The 20869-nt window shown below is 39.8% G+C and overlaps 1 protein-coding gene across 1 annotated transcript; it reads left to right on the top strand.

Annotated features, from left to right (window-relative positions):
• Positions 1–866: 866 nt before the first annotated feature.
• Positions 867–15495, top strand: rdh10a (retinol dehydrogenase 10a). Its single transcript, XM_047350200.1, has 6 exons — positions 867–1491; positions 2752–2987; positions 11156–11254; positions 12291–12436; positions 13733–13864; positions 13955–15495. The coding sequence occupies exons 1-6, from the start codon at positions 1206–1208 to the stop codon at positions 14076–14078; spliced, it is 1023 nt and encodes a 340-aa protein (XP_047206156.1). The 5' UTR covers positions 867–1205; the 3' UTR covers positions 14079–15495.
• The last annotated feature ends 5374 nt before the right edge of the window (positions 15496–20869 follow it).

The raw sequence follows: 20869 nt of genomic DNA, 5'->3' as shown, positions 1-20869 counted from the left end.
GGCGGAGGTTGCACAACACCCAATGATGTAAGCATGAAAAATGTGTCACTGTTATGCATTTAGAGGGTATGTCCCTTTAATTACCCCCCATCAAAGAAACACAGTATGTTTAGTCTTATTATCTGGGCTTTGAACGGTCAAACCTGCTGTCAAACTAAGTTTTCTAATGCAGAGGCAGTTGTTGTCAGTGGACAGCACTAGGCACTAAATTGTCTGTCTGGAAATCACAGCTTCAAGGTTAAGAAGCTCAGCTTTACTAACAAGTTTGACTTTAGCGTTAGCGCTCCTGCATATTGTAGGATAAAACCTTAATGTATGCAACCATAAGTCTTAGGATGTCTATAAACTTTTACCAAGTTGATATTTTCATTCATAATACAACCGATATAAACATATTAGTCTCACTGTTTTCTGCTGGACACCACATGCAGCAGATGGAAAAAGCTAACCTTTGATTGAACCAATAATTTCCTCTTAAATTCTGGTCAAATGGTCTCAATCTCAATAATAATGACTTAGGATTTAAACAGTTTAATAAATGTGTTTTTCTTTTAGCTGTTAAACGTATTTACAATCTCTAACCATTTAGAAGGGCAAATTGTTACACAAACCGAATTGGTTGAAATCTGTGTTCATTTTCTCAGGATGGGTTATTAAGTGCTATAACTACTTCATTTTTATTGAATCAAAGGAACGACAGGAAGGATAATAATTTCCTTTTAAGTGGTGGGGAGCTGCGACAGATCGTTGTAAAAATATTTGCCTCACATCACCTACTGAGTGTAGTATAGGGAGCTGGCATTTCAGTCTGTCAGGCGCCCACTCCTATTGGGTCTAGCGTTGGATGGGTGGACTGAATAAATAGCGAGGGAGATGCAGATCAGAATGACAGGAGATGTGGAGCAGCAGCAACAGCAGCAGCAGCAGCAGAGAGGGCAGCAGACCCAATTCATAGTATTTGCTCGTTATTCACCGCAGATCTGCGCTCCACAGGCAACCGTACTCTGAACTGAACCCTCTCTTTTTCTCTTTCAATCTGAACTCTTGCGTGCGCTCCTTCACCATTTTCCCGTTTGAAACCCCAAGTTTGAAACCCTCTGCTGGTAACAGGCTGGAAAAATTAAGGAACTACATTTTTTTGCGCGTCCCAGTATCGCTTATCTGAAATAAAAAAATAAATAAATAAATAAAAAAGCACGGCCAAGATGATGATGATCATCGCGGAGTTCTTCGTGGTTATCTTGAAGGTGCTCTGGGCGTTTGTGACAGCCGGGGCCAAATGGGTCGTGCGACCCAAGGAGAAGAGCGTGGCGGGACAGGTGTGCGTGATCACCGGGGCTGGGAGCGGCCTCGGGCGGCTGTTCGCCAAGGAGTTCGCCCGGCGACGAGCGATCCTGGTCCTGTGGGACATAAACAGCCAGAGCAACGAGGAAACGGCGGAGATGGTGCGGCAGATATACCACGAAACGGAGACTCCCATCGCAAAAGACGGTACGTCCAGCTTTCGTAGGACTTGCATGTCACCTCGCTTATCTATCTATCTATCTATCTATCTATCTATCTATCTATCTATCTATCTATCTATCTATCTATCTATCTATCTATCTATCTATCTATCTATCTATCTATCTATCTATCTATCTATCTATCTATCTATCTATCTATCTATCTATCTATCTATCTATCTATCTATCTATCTACCTACCTACCTACCTACCTACCTACCTACCTACCTACCTACCTACCTACCTACCTACCTACCTACCTACCTACCTACCTACCTACCTACCTACCTACCTACCTACCTACCTACCTACCTACCTACCTACCTACCTATCTATCTATCTATCTATCTATCTATCTATCTATCTATCTATCTATCTATCTATCTATCTATCTATCTATCTATCTATCTATCTATCTATCTATCTATCTATCTATCTATCTATCTATCTACCTACCTACCTACCTACCTACCTACCTACCTACCTACCTACCTACCTACCTACCTACCTACCTACCTACCTACCTACCTACCTACCTACCTACCTACCTATCTATCTATCTATCTATCTATCTATCTATCTATCTAGAGATGCAACAGTCAATCAACCAAAGGTCGGAATCAACCGATTTTTCCTTGATTGGCGCTCACAAATGAACAGCAGGGTCAAATACTGGAACATCTGACATCATTTTATAGTTATAGTGGAAAGAAGCAGTTTTCCTTTCGCACCCTATCACCCTACCCTATTTGAACAGATAAAAATAATGATGGACTAATCAATTGGCCAGAGATGGGAAGTATGTATATATATATTTTTTTTCTATGATTCACTCTCAGTTTTTAGCTAATCAAACAACAAAAATCTAAAATGTTGTTAAACTCTCACAAAAAGGAAACACTACTAAAAATCTGAGAAGAATTAGGGTCACTTACTATGATGGATGGATGGTGATAATCTTGTCATTCCTTCATGTATCTCTTGGATCTAAAACTACTACCTCTGTCACAGAATTGCAGCATTTATTTTCTTTTGATCTGTCCTTAGAGGAAAAAGAAATTAGTATCAGCCAGGAAAAGCCTAATCTGTACACCTCAAGCTAAAACGTAACGTTTTGTGACATTTTTGACTAAATAGATTGCATGTGGACACAATATTCGTCCTTTAACATTCATATAGACGACTTTATTTGTTCTGTCCTGTAGTTAAACCTTCTTTCATCACTTCTCTGTTTTCCATTCTGCAGGACCTGTTGGAGGAGTAGAGGAAGTCCCTGCTTTTCAGCCTCAGGTCTACACCTATGTGTGTGATGTGGGCAAGCGTGAGAGTGTGTATTCCACGGCAGAGAAGGTGCGGCGAGATGTCGGAGAGGTGGACATACTGATCAACAACGCTGGCGTGGTCTCAGGCCACCACCTGCTGGAGTGCCCTGACGAGCTGATCGAGCGCACCATGGTGGTCAATTGTCACGCACACTTCTGGGTGAGCTTAATCCCAGATCTTGTTGTCATGGTTTGTTTTGTCTGTTTGGGGTCTTACAGTGTGATGAACCATATAAAGCTGTAAACGTTTCACGGGCCATGTGATGCCACTTTTTTTTCCACCCTGACTCCCATTCCTCCTTCATAATATCTTATCCCACCTCATGATCCCCCAGTCAAAAATCAAAGATATGTGTCTAAATCTCCCAGTGAGTGAGAAAGTGAAAATATTTGGCCATAGGAAGCCATCTTTCATGTTCACTTTTCAGCTAAACTTTTGCCACAGGAAAGTCACAAGGTTTTTTTGTGATGAAACTTCTCCTGTATTTGCTGCTGAATCCTATGGTATGAAAGCCCTTCCATTATCCTTGTGTGATGGAAGTAGGGCTCTGCATACTCCACATATCAGTTAAGCACATTTTGTTGGCAGGTGGTGATTTGATGGGGATCTGCCTCAGATTTTCTTTTGGCTCCACTCCCGGGGCCTTCCTCCGGCTTCTTATCTCCAAAGAAACACTTTGTGCAATATGTTTCACTTCAAATAAACATGAGCTGCAGCAGTAGAACAGAAAAAAAGGAATATGGTGGGAGTATATGAAGGGACAAAAGTGCCACAATATTAGATCAATAATTCGATAACTACATCATGGTAATAAATAATACCAGTGAAAAATTCTAAAAGGTTTCATTTGTAAAATATTTGCTTCCTTTTTATGATTTTTTTTAATCATATATTTAAGCAATAATTTAATGATTTATTGAATTATTGGCAGTTTTAAACATATTAAGTGTCAGTCATTGGGTGGGGCTTACTTTGTTATAGCTAAAGGTGATTGGTCTCAAAATGACTTACAGTACAGGTTAACCAATCAGATCTTAGGGTCTATTTGATTAGCCAGTTTTAATTATTTTATGCTGCACAGCAGCACAGGAACTACAAAATAGTAAATAAATACTGATATCATTATATCTGATTTTATCATATGAATACATTTATTATATTTTTTCCTATAAAATTCTGCCATATTTGTATGTTTATTGAATTGTGGCACATTTGACGTTCCGTATTTACAGCCGCCAACTGTGATTAGAAAAGTCATGTGAGAGGAGCCTTTCTGTAAAAAGTAGATGGATGGGGCTCTGTTATGAAAATTAATTCTGTCACATAGCTGCACCAGCCACCTTTCTTAGGCAGCTGTCGTGCCTGTGCATAATTAGTTGTCTTTTTATTTATTTGTTTAGTGAGTTTTTCAGTTTCACTGTAGAGAAATGTCTCTCTCACCTGGTATAAGTGTTGTCATAGTATTTGTCACATTATATAGGGAAAGCAGGTACTTTTCTGTGGCTGCAGGTTGTTTTTACACCAAGATGATTTCTCAGTGATGCCATGAAATCACGGTGGTATGAAGCTCCCTGAGTGAGCATGAAAATTTATTGTGTTGTCAGACAGGTTGTGTATTTCCCCCCTAATGGTCCCTCTATCCACATGCCTCTCTGCTGGCTCTCCTCGTGTTCTTTTACATCCAGGATTTGGAGTCAGGATCCAGCGGTTGGGTGGCAGATTTGGAGATTCCTAATAGAGAGCCATGTTTGTGTATCTCCAGTATTCTATGGAGAGCGTGGTTTCTTTAGAAGTGGGGTGGAGATGAGGAATGGAGGAGGAGACGGGGCAGATGAAAGAAGGATTTAATGAATAGTGACAGCCAGAATGGAGGATGTGGTTCATTAACGACACAAGCTAGATGAATAGAGCTTAGACTAACAGAGACCTGGCCACTATCCTCTCACAAACACTGTTACTCACTGCATGCAGGTGGTACCTTTTTGTTCTATATTTTTTAAATTTGTTTTTATTTTTAGTGATGTGTTGTTAGACAGGGGTTAACTTCTCCTTTTATGACAGATTAGAAAAACTTTAGTTTAGGGTTAATTTGTAGATATTTTTGCAATAAAGTATTAAGAAAACATAAGAGGTCACTGGAAATGTAAACAATAAAACAAATATAGTCAGATAATACTGTAAGTATAGTCAATTTTCAACTAAGTCATCTATCAAAACACTTACATCCAGATGTTTAAGCATTAACAATGTTTAAAAGTTGTTTAAAGGAACTCATAACATAACAATGGCCCCAGAACTGATCCCTGTGGAACACTTCTAGCCACATAAAAAAGCTAGAAAAGATGCTTTCATGTTTCACACTGCGTTCTGTTTGAAAGATAATTTTCAAACTATACAATAAGCTGTTCGGACGTCCAATATTTGCTGTTTCCAAAGACAGAAATAAGTAGTTTTACTAGAAGTTTTGTATGTTTTAGATGGATTCTGCACTCCTATGTTTTATTTCCCTTAGATTAAAAAAGTGATCGGGTAAGACATTACAGAAAACTAGAAAATGCTATTGGCCAGTTAAGTTGTGATCAGTGCATCTCAAATTGAAACTTGTGCTCTCCTATCTTAAATTCATGAACAAAGATATAAATTTAGGCCTCTGTAGCTCGGGGGTGTCCGTTTTTCCCTCCTCGTCCTCTTTGGAAGGTACCAATCATAACCAAGAATGGGTTATCCTGATGTGTTGGGGAAGTCTCCTGTTGCTAAGAAAGGCAATGTTGCTCTTCTGAAACAGTTACTAACATTTATCAAACACACAAGAACAGCAAGGTTAAAAACAAAGCTTTTCCCACATTTAATGAACATAACTGCACGAGTAAGAAGTTAAGAGAATACCTTTGTAACAACAGTTTCTGATCAGTGCAAGTTTTCATTTGTTGGACACTGTATCGGGAATGAGGCAATGACTGAGATTGGAGCAGGAAACGGATGGTAATCGTGGTTGTCTGCCAAAAGCAGCCGAACCCAGACTCTATACCCCATCTCTCCTCCTTGCAGGGGCCTCTCTGACTCCTCCCAACCTGATTTCGAGGCAGTGGGTGCAGCTGGAAGGGCGTCACAGAGGCCAGCTACGTTCATCCGGCTCTGCCACACACAAAATATGATTCAGTCCCCTTCTTCTCTGAAGACTTTTCTTTTTTTTTTATGTGGCAGCATGAATTTGTCTGATGCTTTCATTAGTCCAGCTGACCATTTGTGATGTTTACCACTTACTTCTGAGTCATGTTGGCACCTGGGATGCACAGTCATAATGCAAGATAGACCAGAGTTATTTGTGTTTGAAGATTCACAGTTATCTAGTGGAATGACTTGAAAAGAACTCAGCATCTTGAGCTGGTTATCCAACAGGTGGTTTTGAGAATAATAAACACTCGTTCCTCTTTCCCGCCCGTGGAGATCCCACTTCTCTTGAGCAACAGCATGACACGGCGGGAAAAGAATCCGGTGCCATCCCATGCACAGGCTAGGCGAGAGAGTAATGGTAAGCTGCTGCTGACCCACTTTGTCTGACAATTGGTTTCTTGTCTGTGGATCAGTTTGACAAGATGCCAGGCGACAGGAGCCAAGTTCCAAAGGCAGCATTCCTTCTGTAGGCAGAGAAAGGAGGCAGCCAGGCAGAAGGGTCCTACTTGACTAGTTTTATAAGGGCCCCTCCTCAGGCCTAGTGCACCTGTATGCCTGTGAGGCTACTTATCCGTCCTCTTCTTTCCATTTACCTGCTCATGCCCCTAATACTAATGATTACTTAACCCATCAATCTTTATTTTTAATTAAATGTCCGATGATAGTAGAACAAGGGTAGGCAACTCCATTCCTTACAAATTTTAGATATGTCTCTGCTCCAACACACCTGAATCAAACGTATGGCTCATTACCATGTCTGTGCAAAACTTGACTGCATACTGTGGAGGTAATTCAGCTATTTGATTCAGGTTTATTGGACCAAGGACATATCAAAACATTGTAGGACTCCGACACTCGAGGAATGGAGTAGATAGTGGGACGTCTCTAATGAAACACATGGTTTGAAAGCACAGTGAAACCATTTCAACAAAATGCACAATCTTGAAATTCAGATGGAATTTAACTGTGAAACCAACCACAAAAAGTCTAAATCTGCCTGGTTGAAGTCATCATTGTTTCCTTTATTTTACCCGGTGTGTCTTAATGAAATCACAGGTTCTCTTTTGCATGGGTCATCAGCCCAAGATAGCAACAGTACAGTTTAACCAAAAAAAATAGACATTACATTAGTAAATTACATAAAAACATACAGTGAAACACTTGCATACATTTCGGCCAGACTTCAGGTTTTCCCTGGCCTTTAAACTTATTCATCACTACTACGTATAGCAAGAATAAGTTCAGATTGAAGATTGTTCCAGGCATGAAATGCTGAAAACCCAAAAACATTCTCTCCCAGTTTAGTGATCACACTGGGAAGCACCATTTCAGATGTCCTTTAAATAAATATACTGGTTTCCTTATATCCATATTAAATGATATAACTAAAATGAATTTAAGGCTACAAGCATGTAAACCGGCGTAGAGCAATGATTTTTACCATCCAGCATTCAAAGAGAATTAGCCAATGTTTTCACATCCAGTTTATCTTCAGTGGCAGACGAAAAGGTTAAGTCTACCAGCAAACAAGATTTATTTCTATAATATCAAACCTATGATGAGCTTCCGCTTTTTCACAAGATGATAATTGTACTCCCTATATGACAAGTTATCAGTTAAAAATCCAAAATATTTAATGGCTCCAACCTTAGTTTACGTGAAGTAGTGAAAAAATCTGCTTTTCTCTACATTTAAATCAAGTTGTAGGTGACAGAGTTTTTCTGTTATATTGTCAAAGACATGTTGGAGATAATCAAACAGCTTTAAAGGAGTACAGACAGAGCAGTACACTTCAGTGTAATCAGCAGAGAAGATTTGTTTGAGATGCTCTGGCTTATTTATACAGAGAAGACAATAATGTGCCAAGAACCGAACATTGTGGAACCCGTTTATGAAATAACTGTGCGGTTTAACTATGAATCTAAATCACCTGCGAGACAATCCGCAAACCATCCAATGTTTTGTTTAAAAAACTTGCTTGTCATCAGGAGCATTATTTATGTCATTGATGATCTTCACAGCAGCAGTAGTAGTGCTACGTCTCAATCATTTGTGAAGTCTGTTTTAGTAAAAGAAAAAACACTCCCTTAAATGTGAGTAAATTTAGTGAGCAAATGCAAAAACAGATACATTTAGCCAACTGAAGCCTTGTATTTCAGCCTAGATGATGTAGAAACTTTCTGGTGACACAACATAGTCAATGGATCCACAGTGTTACTTCCCTATAGATAAATTAGTTCCTGGTTGATCAACCACTTACATGGTTGAGATTAATATAACTGTAGCAGATGTTTACTACTTAGCCAGGTTCCTTTCAACTGGAACAAGCTTCATCAATTATCCCATACGATCTCTACAATAAAGCCAGCCGTTTCCACTTCCTTGTTCTGCAGTGGTATCAGTCAAGCTCTAGTGCTCAGAAAGTTTTTCGCTCCCTCTCCTTCATTCTCACATTCAGGGAGAAGTCAACCCAATTAAATGGCCATCTGGTCCGACACAAAGGCCAATATTTTGTTCATATTCCTGTTGGTCAGGCGCTAGCACTAATGCAGCCTGACACCCCAGCTGCAAGATGCTTTGTGTGGCTTAAATGCTCTGGGGGCACCCACCAATTAGGAGGGGGTGCAGCAGGCAGGGCACCCCCACATGGGCCAAGGAGGCCCGGCTGTGTCAGCGGGTAATTTAGCGGAACAAGAGAGCGTTGAGACCCAATTACAGCGGCTCTGATGTAAGACACGAGACTCTGGTTGCCTTCACACATTTTGTGTCTGAGAGGTCAGTGGGGGTCATACCCACATGCCAGAGCTGCCATGAGAAGCAGGACATCCCGGCAGGGTGGGAGAGAGATGGGATGGTTGGTCACACTCAGGCCCATCCTCAGCTTGAGGCAACAATATTTCCTCTATCAGTTCCAGGTAATAAGACCACTCAGCAAATCTGTCCAGCTAAAATGCGCAAATTGGCTTGAACCATAAAGCACTGTGCCAGATAAAGTCATTCCCTGCTGTCAAAAAGTTGCTTTGGGAGTAGGAAATTTTGGCTCAAGTCAGGTATGGGCATATCTTGAGGTAATTCTTCATTTGCACGCGACTCTCTCCCTCTGCTGCCATTCTGGCTCGTAGAGTCCTCTTTCAGTGTTTGCCCAGACCTTACCTCTCATTGGGCCCCATCATTTGATGAGTTGAATATTGCATCGACCTTAAAATGTATGTCCTGGAAAACTGCAGATGTCTGGATTCGTTTCAGATCAGTTATACCTGACTAAAAAATAAACTCAAACAATGAGGTCATTTTTGTTTCTTACAACAGCCTCTCTGTTTAGTTTTGACCACACCAAAGAAGGAGAAAGGCATCTACAACACTGACGTCTAACTAAGGATTATGCTAAAAGTCAGTTGGTCCGATACAGTTAATCTCTAGGTGCAGTTTTAATGAGGCCTTTCCCTCCCTGCTCTAGTGGTTCCAGGGTTGTACTACCTGGTACCATGCTCTTGCTGGCTCTGTGCTCCCCTTCTGTAAATGTTTATGAAGGAGCATGGATCATTTCTCTGTCAAGGCATTCAGATCATAAAACCTTTCGTTTATTTCATCACAGATTATTTGAAAACAAGCTATTTAAGTGTGGTGTAGTTTTCCAAAACCTTGCATATCATCTTAAGACATTATGTTTTCCTCCAAGACAATTAGTAAGTAGGAGCTTGCAAATCTTTTTAGGGTTTCTATGTAGTCTGGAAAACATGGAATTTGATTTAGATTATTTCCACATCTAGATAAGTAAACGGAGAATGAACAAATGTTTTTATTTCCAGATTTTATTAGCCCTCCCATTCTCTATACATTGTTCCCTCCCTTCCTTCATCTCTGCCTTTTTTCCTTTCCTTTTATTATTTCCATTCTTTCTGCCTTCAATCCTTGCTTTCCCAGTCCTTTACTTCTTTAGTGATTGTTTGTTTGTTCTTCCTTTGTTTTCCTACTACAGTCATCATCAAATAATTCCTCTCTACCTTTTTTCTTTCCTTCTTTCTATGAAATATTCTGTTAGCTTCGTTCCCTAAGTCATCTTTCCTTTGATCCAGTTGCCTTTCTTTCTTCCTTTCCTTTTTTCTCAACTTTCTTCCTTCCCCTAATCCTTCTTTCCTCCAGTCCTTCCTTTCTTTTCTTCACACTCCTTGGTTTTTGCTGATTCTTTATTTAAAGCCCAACCTCTGTGAAAATATCAACAGTAACCTTTTTCTTTTTTAAAAAAAGGACCAAACCAATAACTGAGATAAGGCAGCAAATGTTTGATTTACAGCTGCTGAGAACTGGAGGCTAAGCCACCAAGATGCCTGTGGTGTTTACTTCATCACCTCAGTAACTTTCTTTAAGACCCGCAGGTTACATGTATACTTCACTGTGGTAACACATATTTCACCTAAATTATTAGCTGAGCGACCAACAAAAGGCCTGCTGGTTCCTTGCAGACCTCCCAGTGGGAGAGTGATTGATCAGTTCCTATCACTGCCATTATGTGCCACACCTGCTGATTGGCTCATGCTGTGTGCAGAGGAGCTTTATGGTCAGGAGCAGACGGGCACAGTCAGCTGTAGGCCTCTAATCTATCGGACCAGCCGGTGGAACTACTCCACCTCTCACATGGTGTTCGGTTTTTTAAACCCTTTCATCCCGGAGCTGGACTGGCTCATCTGAGGAACTGTTCTGCTGACTGTTGCTTGGATGGGGGCGCTGAAGCCGTGTAGGTAGAAGAGAGGCTGAACTGAGCTGCTACAGGTGCTGAGTGAGCGGAGGCCTGTGACTGGTGTTGTCACCAAGTCTTTAGTGCGAGGCTCAACGAAAGGCACCAGATCTGTGTGGGAAAGGAAGAGACTTTGCTGCAGCACTCGCATCACTCTGTTTAACAATGTTCCTCTTCTCTTTACATCAGATTCATAAAGAACAAGTTTTTAAATCTTTAAATCATGTACCTCCCCCTCTCTCTGTTATGAATTCTCATTCTGACGCTTCTTTATGCATCACCATGGAGATGCAAGAGAAACTGAGAGGGGGGAAGGCAGAGAGGATCAAAGAGCATTGGCACAGACAAACTGCACAAGTGAACTAACCTTCCTCTTTTTCTTCTCCTTGCCCTTCTGTCCCCTCTGTCCTTCCCTCAGACCACCAAGGCATTTCTCCCCAAGATGCTGGAGCTGAATCATGGACACATTGTGACTGTTGCCAGCTCCCTCGGTTTATTCAGCACAGCTGGAGTTGAGGTTAGTATCAAACACAGAAACACATACACATCCCCATCGTTCCCACCATCCACAAGTGGAGCTTTTCTCCTCTGCCGTCGGCGTGCCAGCTAGCACGCTGAGAGCGAGGAGTTTAGGCCCCCTTTCTCTAGTTGTTCCCCCACCCGTTAAATTAAGCAACACAGATGAGCATTCGGGAGTCTCGTATAGATTCCTCTATCTGCAGCAGCAGGGGTGTGGGGGGCCCCCAGTGGGCACTGGCCCCAGGGCCAGAATGGGCTGACAGCTTCCCGAGGGACAGAGACATCTTCATCACTGCTTTGTGGAAAACTTGCTTCTCATTCAATATTCAGCTCACAACTGTTTCCAATTGATATGGTTTTCCTTCCTATAGGAAGGAATTCTATTATTCTAATGCATGATAAAATATTTAGTGGGGGAAGGGGGGGTTCATATATCTCCAAGACCTGAGAGAGCAAAACAGTACCCCCCTCGAACGTTCAGGTTTTTTAAAATAGTTTTCTGATTTATTCCTGTAGTAAGAAATGATGAGTCTGTAAGGACAGCTACTTTGAATTATCTCTTAAAGGCTGCATATTGGCATTCCCCTATATCCAATGTCTTGAATTAGCATTAAAGTGTATTAAAGTGTATTGTGCAAATCCGCACATTATTTTTTGGCACTATATGACCGTAATGTGAGTTTCCCCAGTTTAATGTCACGCATATGAGTTTGCCTAAGCCTCTTTTTATTTATTTAGTTTGTTTGTTTGTTTGTTTTTTAGATTATTTCCACAGTGAACCACATCAAAACCTTCCTGCCCAGCAGAGCAGCATACTAATGCACTCGAGAAGAATGCTAATGAAACCGTAGAAAAGCGGTTAGGCTCCCTCAGGTTTTCTTTGTGGCTGTATCATTACCGGCTAGGAGAAACCCCAGAGCCCATTGGGGCATGTTTGATAATGTTTTCTGGTCCCTGGGTCCGGGCTGGGTTTGTTTTCTTTTTTTTTCTATTTTTTTAACGGGTCGAACCTGCTCCCTTTTTATTTTCTTCAGGATTACTGTGCCAGCAAGTTCGGTGCCATTGGGTTTCACGAGTCCCTGAGCCACGAGATTAAAGCCTCGGAGAAGGACGGCATCAATATGACCCTAGTGTGCCCTTACCTGGTCAACACGGGAATGTTCAAAGGTTGCAGGATAAGGTGAGCCACAACACAAACCTTCGAGTGTAACCGCTTCTGTGCACGTCTTTTTTTCCCTCTCGCACCTGGGATGAGTTTTTTGTTTTTTTTCCAAAAAAATGCTTAAACTTCAAAGCAGATGTTGTTGGTTTGTTGGTAGAATTACGGTACAGTGATTTTGGTTTCATAAGTCAACACTTTGTATAAACAAGGAGGACTGCTTTTTGTTTCCCAGTGGAAAACCTCAAGACCAGGTGCACCTGGTCTGCACCCCCCACCACCGCCATCCCCCTACACTACCTGCTGCTGTTGTGGTCTTCACTCTGTTTGATGGTTATTGTCTGCAGGTGGCTTTAATCTCAACCACCCCCCTCCCCCCATCCCAACCATTTAGGCCTATCAGTGTCGCTGCATTACCAATAAAAATCATACACGGATTTAGTGAGGGCCTTTGACATGCACAAAAATATACTTTTAGAAAGATTACCATCTCAGTTCAATTGGATTTAATGTGATAGACCAGCACATTATTTTGAATTGTAAGAAAAATAATACTTAGTGGTTTTAGATTCAGCCCCCATTACTCTCATACCCCTAAATTAAATCCAGTGGGAAACATCATACAATAATTTAAAGATTATGGCTCAACTGCAAATATACCAAGACATGGTTGTACAACAAAACTGACAGCTTGAGGAAGGAGAGCTTTAATTACAGAAGCAGTCAAGGTAGCTCTGGGGGTGCTGTATTGATCCACAGCTCAGATGGGAGAATCTGTTAACAAAATAGCTAATAGTTGTGTGCTATACAAATCCGGCTTTTATGAAAGAGTGGCAATGAGAAAGCTATTATTGAAAAAAAGTCATAAGATGCCACTTGCCAACGGAGACAGAGTAAACATATGGAGCAAGGTGCCCTGGTCAGATGAGACCAAAACTGACCTTTCTGGTCTACATGGTAAGTGCTACAAATGGTGTAAAACTACTAACACACCATCAACACCATGAAAAACACAGTGGTGGCAGTATCGTGCTGTTGGAAGTCTTTTCTTCAGCAGGGAAAGGAAACCTGTCAGCATAATTATGTGTTATAATGGCCCTGCCCAAACGGAGACCCAAATCCAATTGAGAATCTGTTCACACATGCTTTTCATCCAATCTGTCAATCAGTTTATAAGTTTGTGGTTGTAACGTGACCAAATACAAAAAATGTTTTTTTAAGGCACTGTGAGTGATTCAAATCACAACTTGATTTCATACCTTTAGGTAATAATGCAAAATTTTTCTTGGGCCTAATAATGATTATTCCTACAACCAGGAAGGAGATTGAGCCTTTTCTGCCTCCCCTGTCGCCGGAGTTTTGTGTGAAGCAAGCCATGCGAGCCATCCTTACCGATCAGCCAATGGTCTGCACGCCTCGCATCATCTACATGGTTAACTTTATGAAAAGGTAAGAAACATTCTCAATGCTCCATTTGCTTTCAGTGAAATGCTAATATTATCTTCTGCCATTAATCCTATCTCTGACTTGTCTACGCAGCATCCTTCCCTTCGAGGCCATCGTGTGCATGTACCGGTTCCTCGGTGCTGACAAATGCATGTACCCTTTCCTAGCTCAGAGGAAGGAGGCGATGAACAACAATGAAGCAAAGAACGGGATCTAGGGGGGAGTGTTTACAAGCAGGGAAGTTATACCTGCAAGCATTTGGAAACAACCACTGAAGACGAAAGACGGGGGAAGGTGAAAAGAAGAAAAAGACTGAATCTAGACTGGTGCACTTGCATTGAGCAAATGCAAAGATTTACCATATTGTTCCTCTGGAACAAAAAAGCTGCGTACTACACAAAGGATTTATTTGAGGTTTTGTTTTTCATAGAAATCAACATCTATATACTATCACTAGGTTTGAAATCATACAAAAAAAGGTATCCAGTAATTAACTATTTACATAATGTAGTCACCAGCCTTATCTAGTGTCATTGTGGAAATATACAGTATGTTACTGTACAAACAGTAATCTTTTTTTCACTTATTTTATTTTTGTAGACATGCACTGTAATTTCTAAATTTTATAATGTAAATTCAGATTTGCTTTTCCCCACACTGCCAGTGATATTTGTGTAGATTTAACACAATTGTTTCCAACTAGCCCACGTTTTCTCATGCAGAGGTTCTTTCTCAGTCCAGTTTACACAGCTACGATTCGTGCTGGTGTGCCATTTTCAAAATAAAGTGAGGAAAGCATTCCACACATTTACCATCTTTCATTTTTTTTTCTTGCCTGAATATGTAATTTTAGATACATGTAGCATAGTTTGACTTTTTAATTGCATTCCGAATGGGACTCAGTGGCCGAGTTGTTAATGACCTTTTTGGAGTATCCAATATTATGAGTCAGTCTTTGCTGTTCTGATAAAGCGCTCATATGGAAAGTGAACAAGAAATTCACTGTCCTGGGCTGAACTAGCATGTGACTGATAACAGAATGCATCGTTTGAAGAAAAATCGAGGGACAAGGGAACAGGCCTTTATATATACTTTTTTTATTTGTGTCCATTTTTAGGTGTTGTTCATATTGTAAATTTATATTTTGAACAATATTGTTAAAAACTAACTCCAGTTGAAGTTACTGTCCTGACACTGAGTTGTTGAGGGAACTGTAATAATGATGCAAGGGTTTTACTCCTCCACGTCCACCAGAAAAGATAAACAAACGTATAATTGTCTCCGACATCCTTCTGACCAGTTAAAGTGAAATGTATGTCTAAATGTTGTTAACCTTTGCCCAAATGAGTGTTCCCAACATATTTGATGTATGAATATTTTATATACTTTATATATTTTTTGCTTTGAATGTCAAATACAATACATTCCAATAGGCATCATTCCCTCAGTCAAAGTGATGAGCCTAAATTCTCTACCTCTTAATTTTTGCCTTCTTATTTTGTTTGACAGTATAACATAAGCCTCTTTTTGTAATATTCAAAAAAAATAAAAAAAAGCTCCATAGGAGAGCAAATGTGGTTCCAATGTTTAGTGTGTCTACCTAACTTAAATTAATAAAGTGATTTAGATTGTTATCAGTGTGTTGTGTTGCTTGTGAAGAGGTCTTAGGGAATAGCAACTTTTAGCTTGGCTTTACTTTCTTGCCTTCCAGTGCGATTAGTAATCATGGTGCTGAAATGAAACAGTTACTCAGCAGATAAGATGTCTGTGACACCACTGTTGGCTATAAGAAACGGGATCTTCCAAAATTACTGAAACTGCTTTGGAGCAGTTTTCATTGTCAGGATGACACCCTCCCAGACCTTTTCTTCTCTCTGGAACTACACCTTTGGTATCAGTGTCACTGTTCTCCCACATTGTACCACCCGCTGAGTCAGACAGTATTTAGATATGGGTGTTGGCTTAAGAGCGTTATAATTGTATTAATTGCAAAAATTAAGTACACCCACTTTTTTATTCTAGGCCTTTATGTATAGCAACAATTATTCTGCTTGAATTAGTCATCAGAGTATGGGTACCCTGTGGTCATAAAGGGATGGACATAGCTAGTCACAATATTGATGTAGGCTGTACCCAGCACCTACTAACGCTGAGGGGTGCCAAAGAATATATTCCCCCATACCATTAAACCACCGCCACCAGCCTAGACCACAAATGCAAGGCAGGATGGACTAATGCTTTCAATTCAGGTCGAACTCTACCATCTGAATGTTGCAGCTGATATCAGGATACAGTGGACTGAACATTGTTGTTCCAATCTGTTGTCCACCTTTGGTGAGCCAGTGTGAATTATAGCTTAAAGCAATATGCCACTAAAAAAAAACTGTCTTAAACAATGAATTTCAAACAGTTTGGAAGCCCTATTGTGAATGATCTTAGATGAGCAGCAACCACCTGTCTAAGATCACTACTGATGCCGTTTGGAGTTGGCATTATTTTATTAACCACCTGAAATCAATCAATCAATCAATCTATCTATCTATCTATCTATCTATCTATCTATCTATCTATCTATCTATCTATCTATCTATCTATCTATCTATCTATCTATCTATCTATCTATCTATCTATCTATCTATCTATCTATCTATCTATCTATCTATCTATCTATCATCTAAACTACTAAAAAAGTAAGATGCAAAACGTGAAATACAGAAAGGGTGGCAAAGGGCCACAGTTATTAACATGATTCAGAACATGAATGAGTGTCCTTGGTCGCCTAACGGCAAATTAAAAACACCAATCCATGCCAGTATCTCTGTGAAAACCTGTTTCTGTCTGCCTGATAAACCATCTGGGAGCAGAACAATGAAATTCCAACCATTTTTATTGCAGCTGTTATGTAGCTGACCTTTTACTTCCCCAGAGAAAAACAAGAAGAATGAATAATTCCCTAATTGGTGTCAGCAAAGATGTCATGAGCTAGTTTTTAACCACATGCTCAAACTGCTGAGTTGTTTGTACAGTGCCGGAGTTGCTCTCTGGGTCACATATTTGCTATAAGGAGTTAGGGATTTTTTGTTGACTTTTTTTAAACAAGTGAAATAAATGATTATTTGTTCAGCCTGGAAAATTGTATTATGAAGGCAAGAAACAGAGAAAATCCTGTGTTTCAGTTTGTCTTGTGTGCCGATTACAAACTGGATGGTTAGAATTATGCCTGTAATCTGACCCTAGTGTAGATGATTCAGGCAAACAATTTGTATATTTTCTTTTTTCCAGTAAGGTTCTATTTTAACAAAAATATATAAGCATTTAATGTTGTACCTGCAAGCGGTTAAACGTAGCACTTTCATTTGGTATAAATCCAAAATAGATGGCAGAAGCTAAGAAAGTCAATCACCACTTCTGCCATCTTAAAATCATCTGGAAAGGTTTATATGAGCAGTATTTTATGAACCTTTGAATGGAAGTTAAGGTTAGATAATCGGGCAGAAGAAAATGAAAGAAAATAGATGTAAGAACTAGTGCAATATCAGTGATCTTGACTGAAACATACAGAAAACAGGCAAGTGTTTGCAGTCAGGTAAACCAATTTTTTTCTGGTTTAAGTCAATGTTAATAATTTTTGTTAACAATCCTTTCTTGTTAGCTTCTTAAGGCCATGACCATTGGAGCGGGTTGCAGCTAAGGGTGAAAAGGCTCGGAGGGGAATGAGCCGTTACCCCTGCGACCCAATCTCTAAGAAGCAGAAGAGGATAGATGGTGGATGGAAAATCTGATTAATAAAGAAGAAACGAATGAATACAAAACATTCACTAGGTTTCAAACATCCTCTTTCTTATGGAGATCTTGACCCATTTTTGAACTTTTTTGTAAAACGTACATTGCTCCAAATACACAATAACAATATTCCAAAGTTTGACCACACAAGAAGAAAGAAAAACGTTTTCCAAAGATGCACACATAAACCGACTTTAAGTTGCAAACACCCCTTAAATTATAATTTCCCTCATTTATCAAAATAATTATTGAATATTTCTGGGAAATTGGTTCTTTTGCCCCGAAAACTATTTGTTGGGTTTTAGAATTTTACGAAAAGAGCTAATTTGATGCAATAAATTATCATCGGTTTTTGTGCCATGGTTGCTTAAAGGTTCGTAAAATATCATTTACATAACGACTGTAATGTTTTAGAGATTGGGGGCGTCGTAAATTATAATAAATTAACATGCCAAAAGAATTACCTCCTGCAAGTAAGATACTGACTGCTGATAACCTTTAACAGAGCTTCACTTCAAAACCCTGAACTATCCCTATAAATCGGTTTAGTTGTTCAACTTGTCAGGCTAAGAAAAAGATCCAATTAATGTAAAAGGTAGTTTAAAGTTTTAGCATGTCAGATAAAATATAGATTTTTATTGTTTTTATAAAATGCTTTTTGTATTGGTATGTAGTTTACTATATGCTTTTTTGCCTTGTTGAGTGGATATTCCACACCAGCAACATCTGGGAAAAAGAGTAGCACTGACATCTTCCTGGCTGCTTGTAGAAGCAGTGTTAGGACTTTGAGTTAAAAAAAAAATTAAATGATTAGGAGAATGATTTTACATTTTTTTAGAAATACTTCTTGACTCCAATCTGAGACCTTCCCTCATCACTGCTGTTCCTGCACATGAACTTTCCTCATTATTGATTTGAAATGAGCCACAAAAATGTGGCCTGCCTTGAACAACACTGACGGTAAGTGGAAATGTGTGTTCTTAGGTTGATGTTTTATCCTTCTCTGTTATGGTTACTAAGAGTGGTTTTCCGAAACATGGTGTTCCCTCATTTTTTTTAGATCAGCCAAAGGCACAAACAGATTTTTAAATGAATTAACATATGTGACGTCTGGGTACACTTATGCTCTTTTTTTAATTTGATTTTAACAACATATCTCATATCTCTGTGCAGAACATAATAATTTGTTTTGTAATTGTAAGATAATACACCCTTCGCCAGCTTTGACCCTACTCTGAGGCTTCCTAAAACCCACAGAGATGGCAGAGATCCTCTGCTGGGACTAATCAGAGCTGGATAAAGTTACTTAAAGGGAAATAAATTAAATATCAGGGAGAATTTTAACTCTTTTGTGTGTAGAAGCTCTCAGACCTAAGAAACTCCAATTAGGAAGTTTTTTTTATGAAGGTCCTTAAAAGTAACTCTAGAAAAATTAAGAGTTTTGGTTTGATCATTATCATGGACATTTATCTGAATCAGTACGATTCTTATAGCTTTTTATACCCCTGTTAATACGGCTGTAATTAAGAGAACCCGAAGGGTGGTCAATGGGACATCATTCAGATGGACAAATCAATGACACAGGCATTTGCTTTTGCATGGCAGAGACAAACTCCAGCGCACCATCAATTTTCGTCTTTTTTGGGCAATGAGGTTCACATTTCACACCAGCTAACCCAAGACAGGCAATTCATCTTGTGTCGAACATGGGCTCAAGCTGGTCTTCTTCAACCTGAACAAGGTTCTGGAATAGAGATTCGCTGCTAATGCACGAGAAGAGCTTTGGCACTCCTCAATGGCAAGCAGATGTAGCTGCCAACAGAGCCCATTAGTCAGTGCAGTTGAATTGGACTGCCGCTGTCCCATTCACTCATCCATCTCGCTAATGGGGGGGTGGGAGCAGCTCTGGTGGTGCACAGGCGGTTAGCGCACTAGTGGACAGAACATGTGGAGGAGTTATGTGGGAACCATGTAAAGAAATAAGGGAAACACTATCTAGTTAGTTCAACGTTGCTTGCAAAGAAAAACAGATTCCTGTCTTTTTTTGTTCTTGAGATTCTCGTACAAAGTTAATTTTCATTTATCCAAACAACATGGCCCAAAGCTGGTCTGAGTGAAAATTAGCTGCATGGCTTTTATAAAAATGTATTTATTTAAAGGGACCTTGTGACTGGGCTCTAAATAGGATATTGCCAGTAATATGTGTCTTTGTAAAGAAATACCTCCATTCTTGTAGAACGTTTCTCTTTCTTGACTGTTCTGTTTAAAGTGTTAAAGACCCCTGCTAGCCCCATTTTAAAAACTACTAGCCCCATGTACAGAAGCTAGTAGTTTTTAAAAAAAGCTTCCTGGGGTTCGATACCCAGCTTTGGAACATTTGCTGTGCGTTTTCCTCCTTTCTCATTTTTACCCATTTCCTGTCCATGTACTGAGAAGTACATGTACTGAGGCCACAATAAGCAACAAAAAACAGGACCCCACTGTTGGTATCCATTGGTAATGAACATTTCTTACATTGCTCCTGTCTCTTAAAAAAGTTTCAAAAGACTTAAGCTGCTGGCACAGTTTGCCATCTTACCATAAATGTTAGCACATTGAAAAATATGTTAGGCATCTCCAAGCCTGAGGAAATGATGCAGATGTAGAACATCAATTACTTTCATATCTTTGAAGTATGCATGTTGCTTACCCTTCCTGTATGAATAGTGCATGTGCATTAGGATCAATGGTGTGGAGTTTACAGTGTTCAACTGCATCAGGATGGGTTAAGTTACCAATGGCCCAGCACCGCAATCTTGTTTTCTTTAGTTTTATTTTTCATTACTAATAAGGGTCAACTGTTTTACTATAAGCAGGCGAGTGAATTTCCATCAGCGCACACAGAACATTTGCAATGAGTTGGATGATATTAAGTAGTATTGAACTAGGGCTTCGAGATTTGGTTAATAGTTGTGTTAATGATGTAGCAGTGTTGCACATTAGCTGCAACCCTCATGTGATGGAATATGTCAACATGTCTAAAACAATCTCTTGCAGCCCATCAAATTATGCAAGTTACAACATCAAATGACTAGGAAGGCTATGCTGTGGCGTTATTTACCTAAGACAGTGTTTGTATGTCCTGTACCACTGAAATGCAAGACAAAGATGCAATAGTGTGAAGGGATAGAAGGATTCTCTGTAGTTTGATAGCAACAGATTTTAATTGTAAATGACATAAAAGCA

This window comes from Girardinichthys multiradiatus, chromosome 21 (assembly GCF_021462225.1).
Source record: "Girardinichthys multiradiatus isolate DD_20200921_A chromosome 21, DD_fGirMul_XY1, whole genome shotgun sequence".
Taxonomy (NCBI): Eukaryota; Metazoa; Chordata; class Actinopteri; order Cyprinodontiformes; family Goodeidae; genus Girardinichthys; species Girardinichthys multiradiatus.
This window is presented reverse-complemented; position numbering and strand designations above follow the sequence as displayed.

Excerpts from the sequence above, each read along its gene's own strand:
- rdh10a (XM_047350200.1), top strand. The coding sequence starts at position 1,206 with ATGATGATGATCATCGCGGAGTTCTTCGTGGTTATCTTGAAGGTGCTC. Across the intron at positions 1,492-2,751 it reads GACTCCCATCGCAAAAGACG|GACCTGTTGGAGGAGTAGAG; the intron begins GTACGTCCAGCT and ends TCCATTCTGCAG. Across the intron at positions 11,255-12,290 it reads TCAGCACAGCTGGAGTTGAG|GATTACTGTGCCAGCAAGTT; the intron begins GTTAGTATCAAA and ends TATTTTCTTCAG.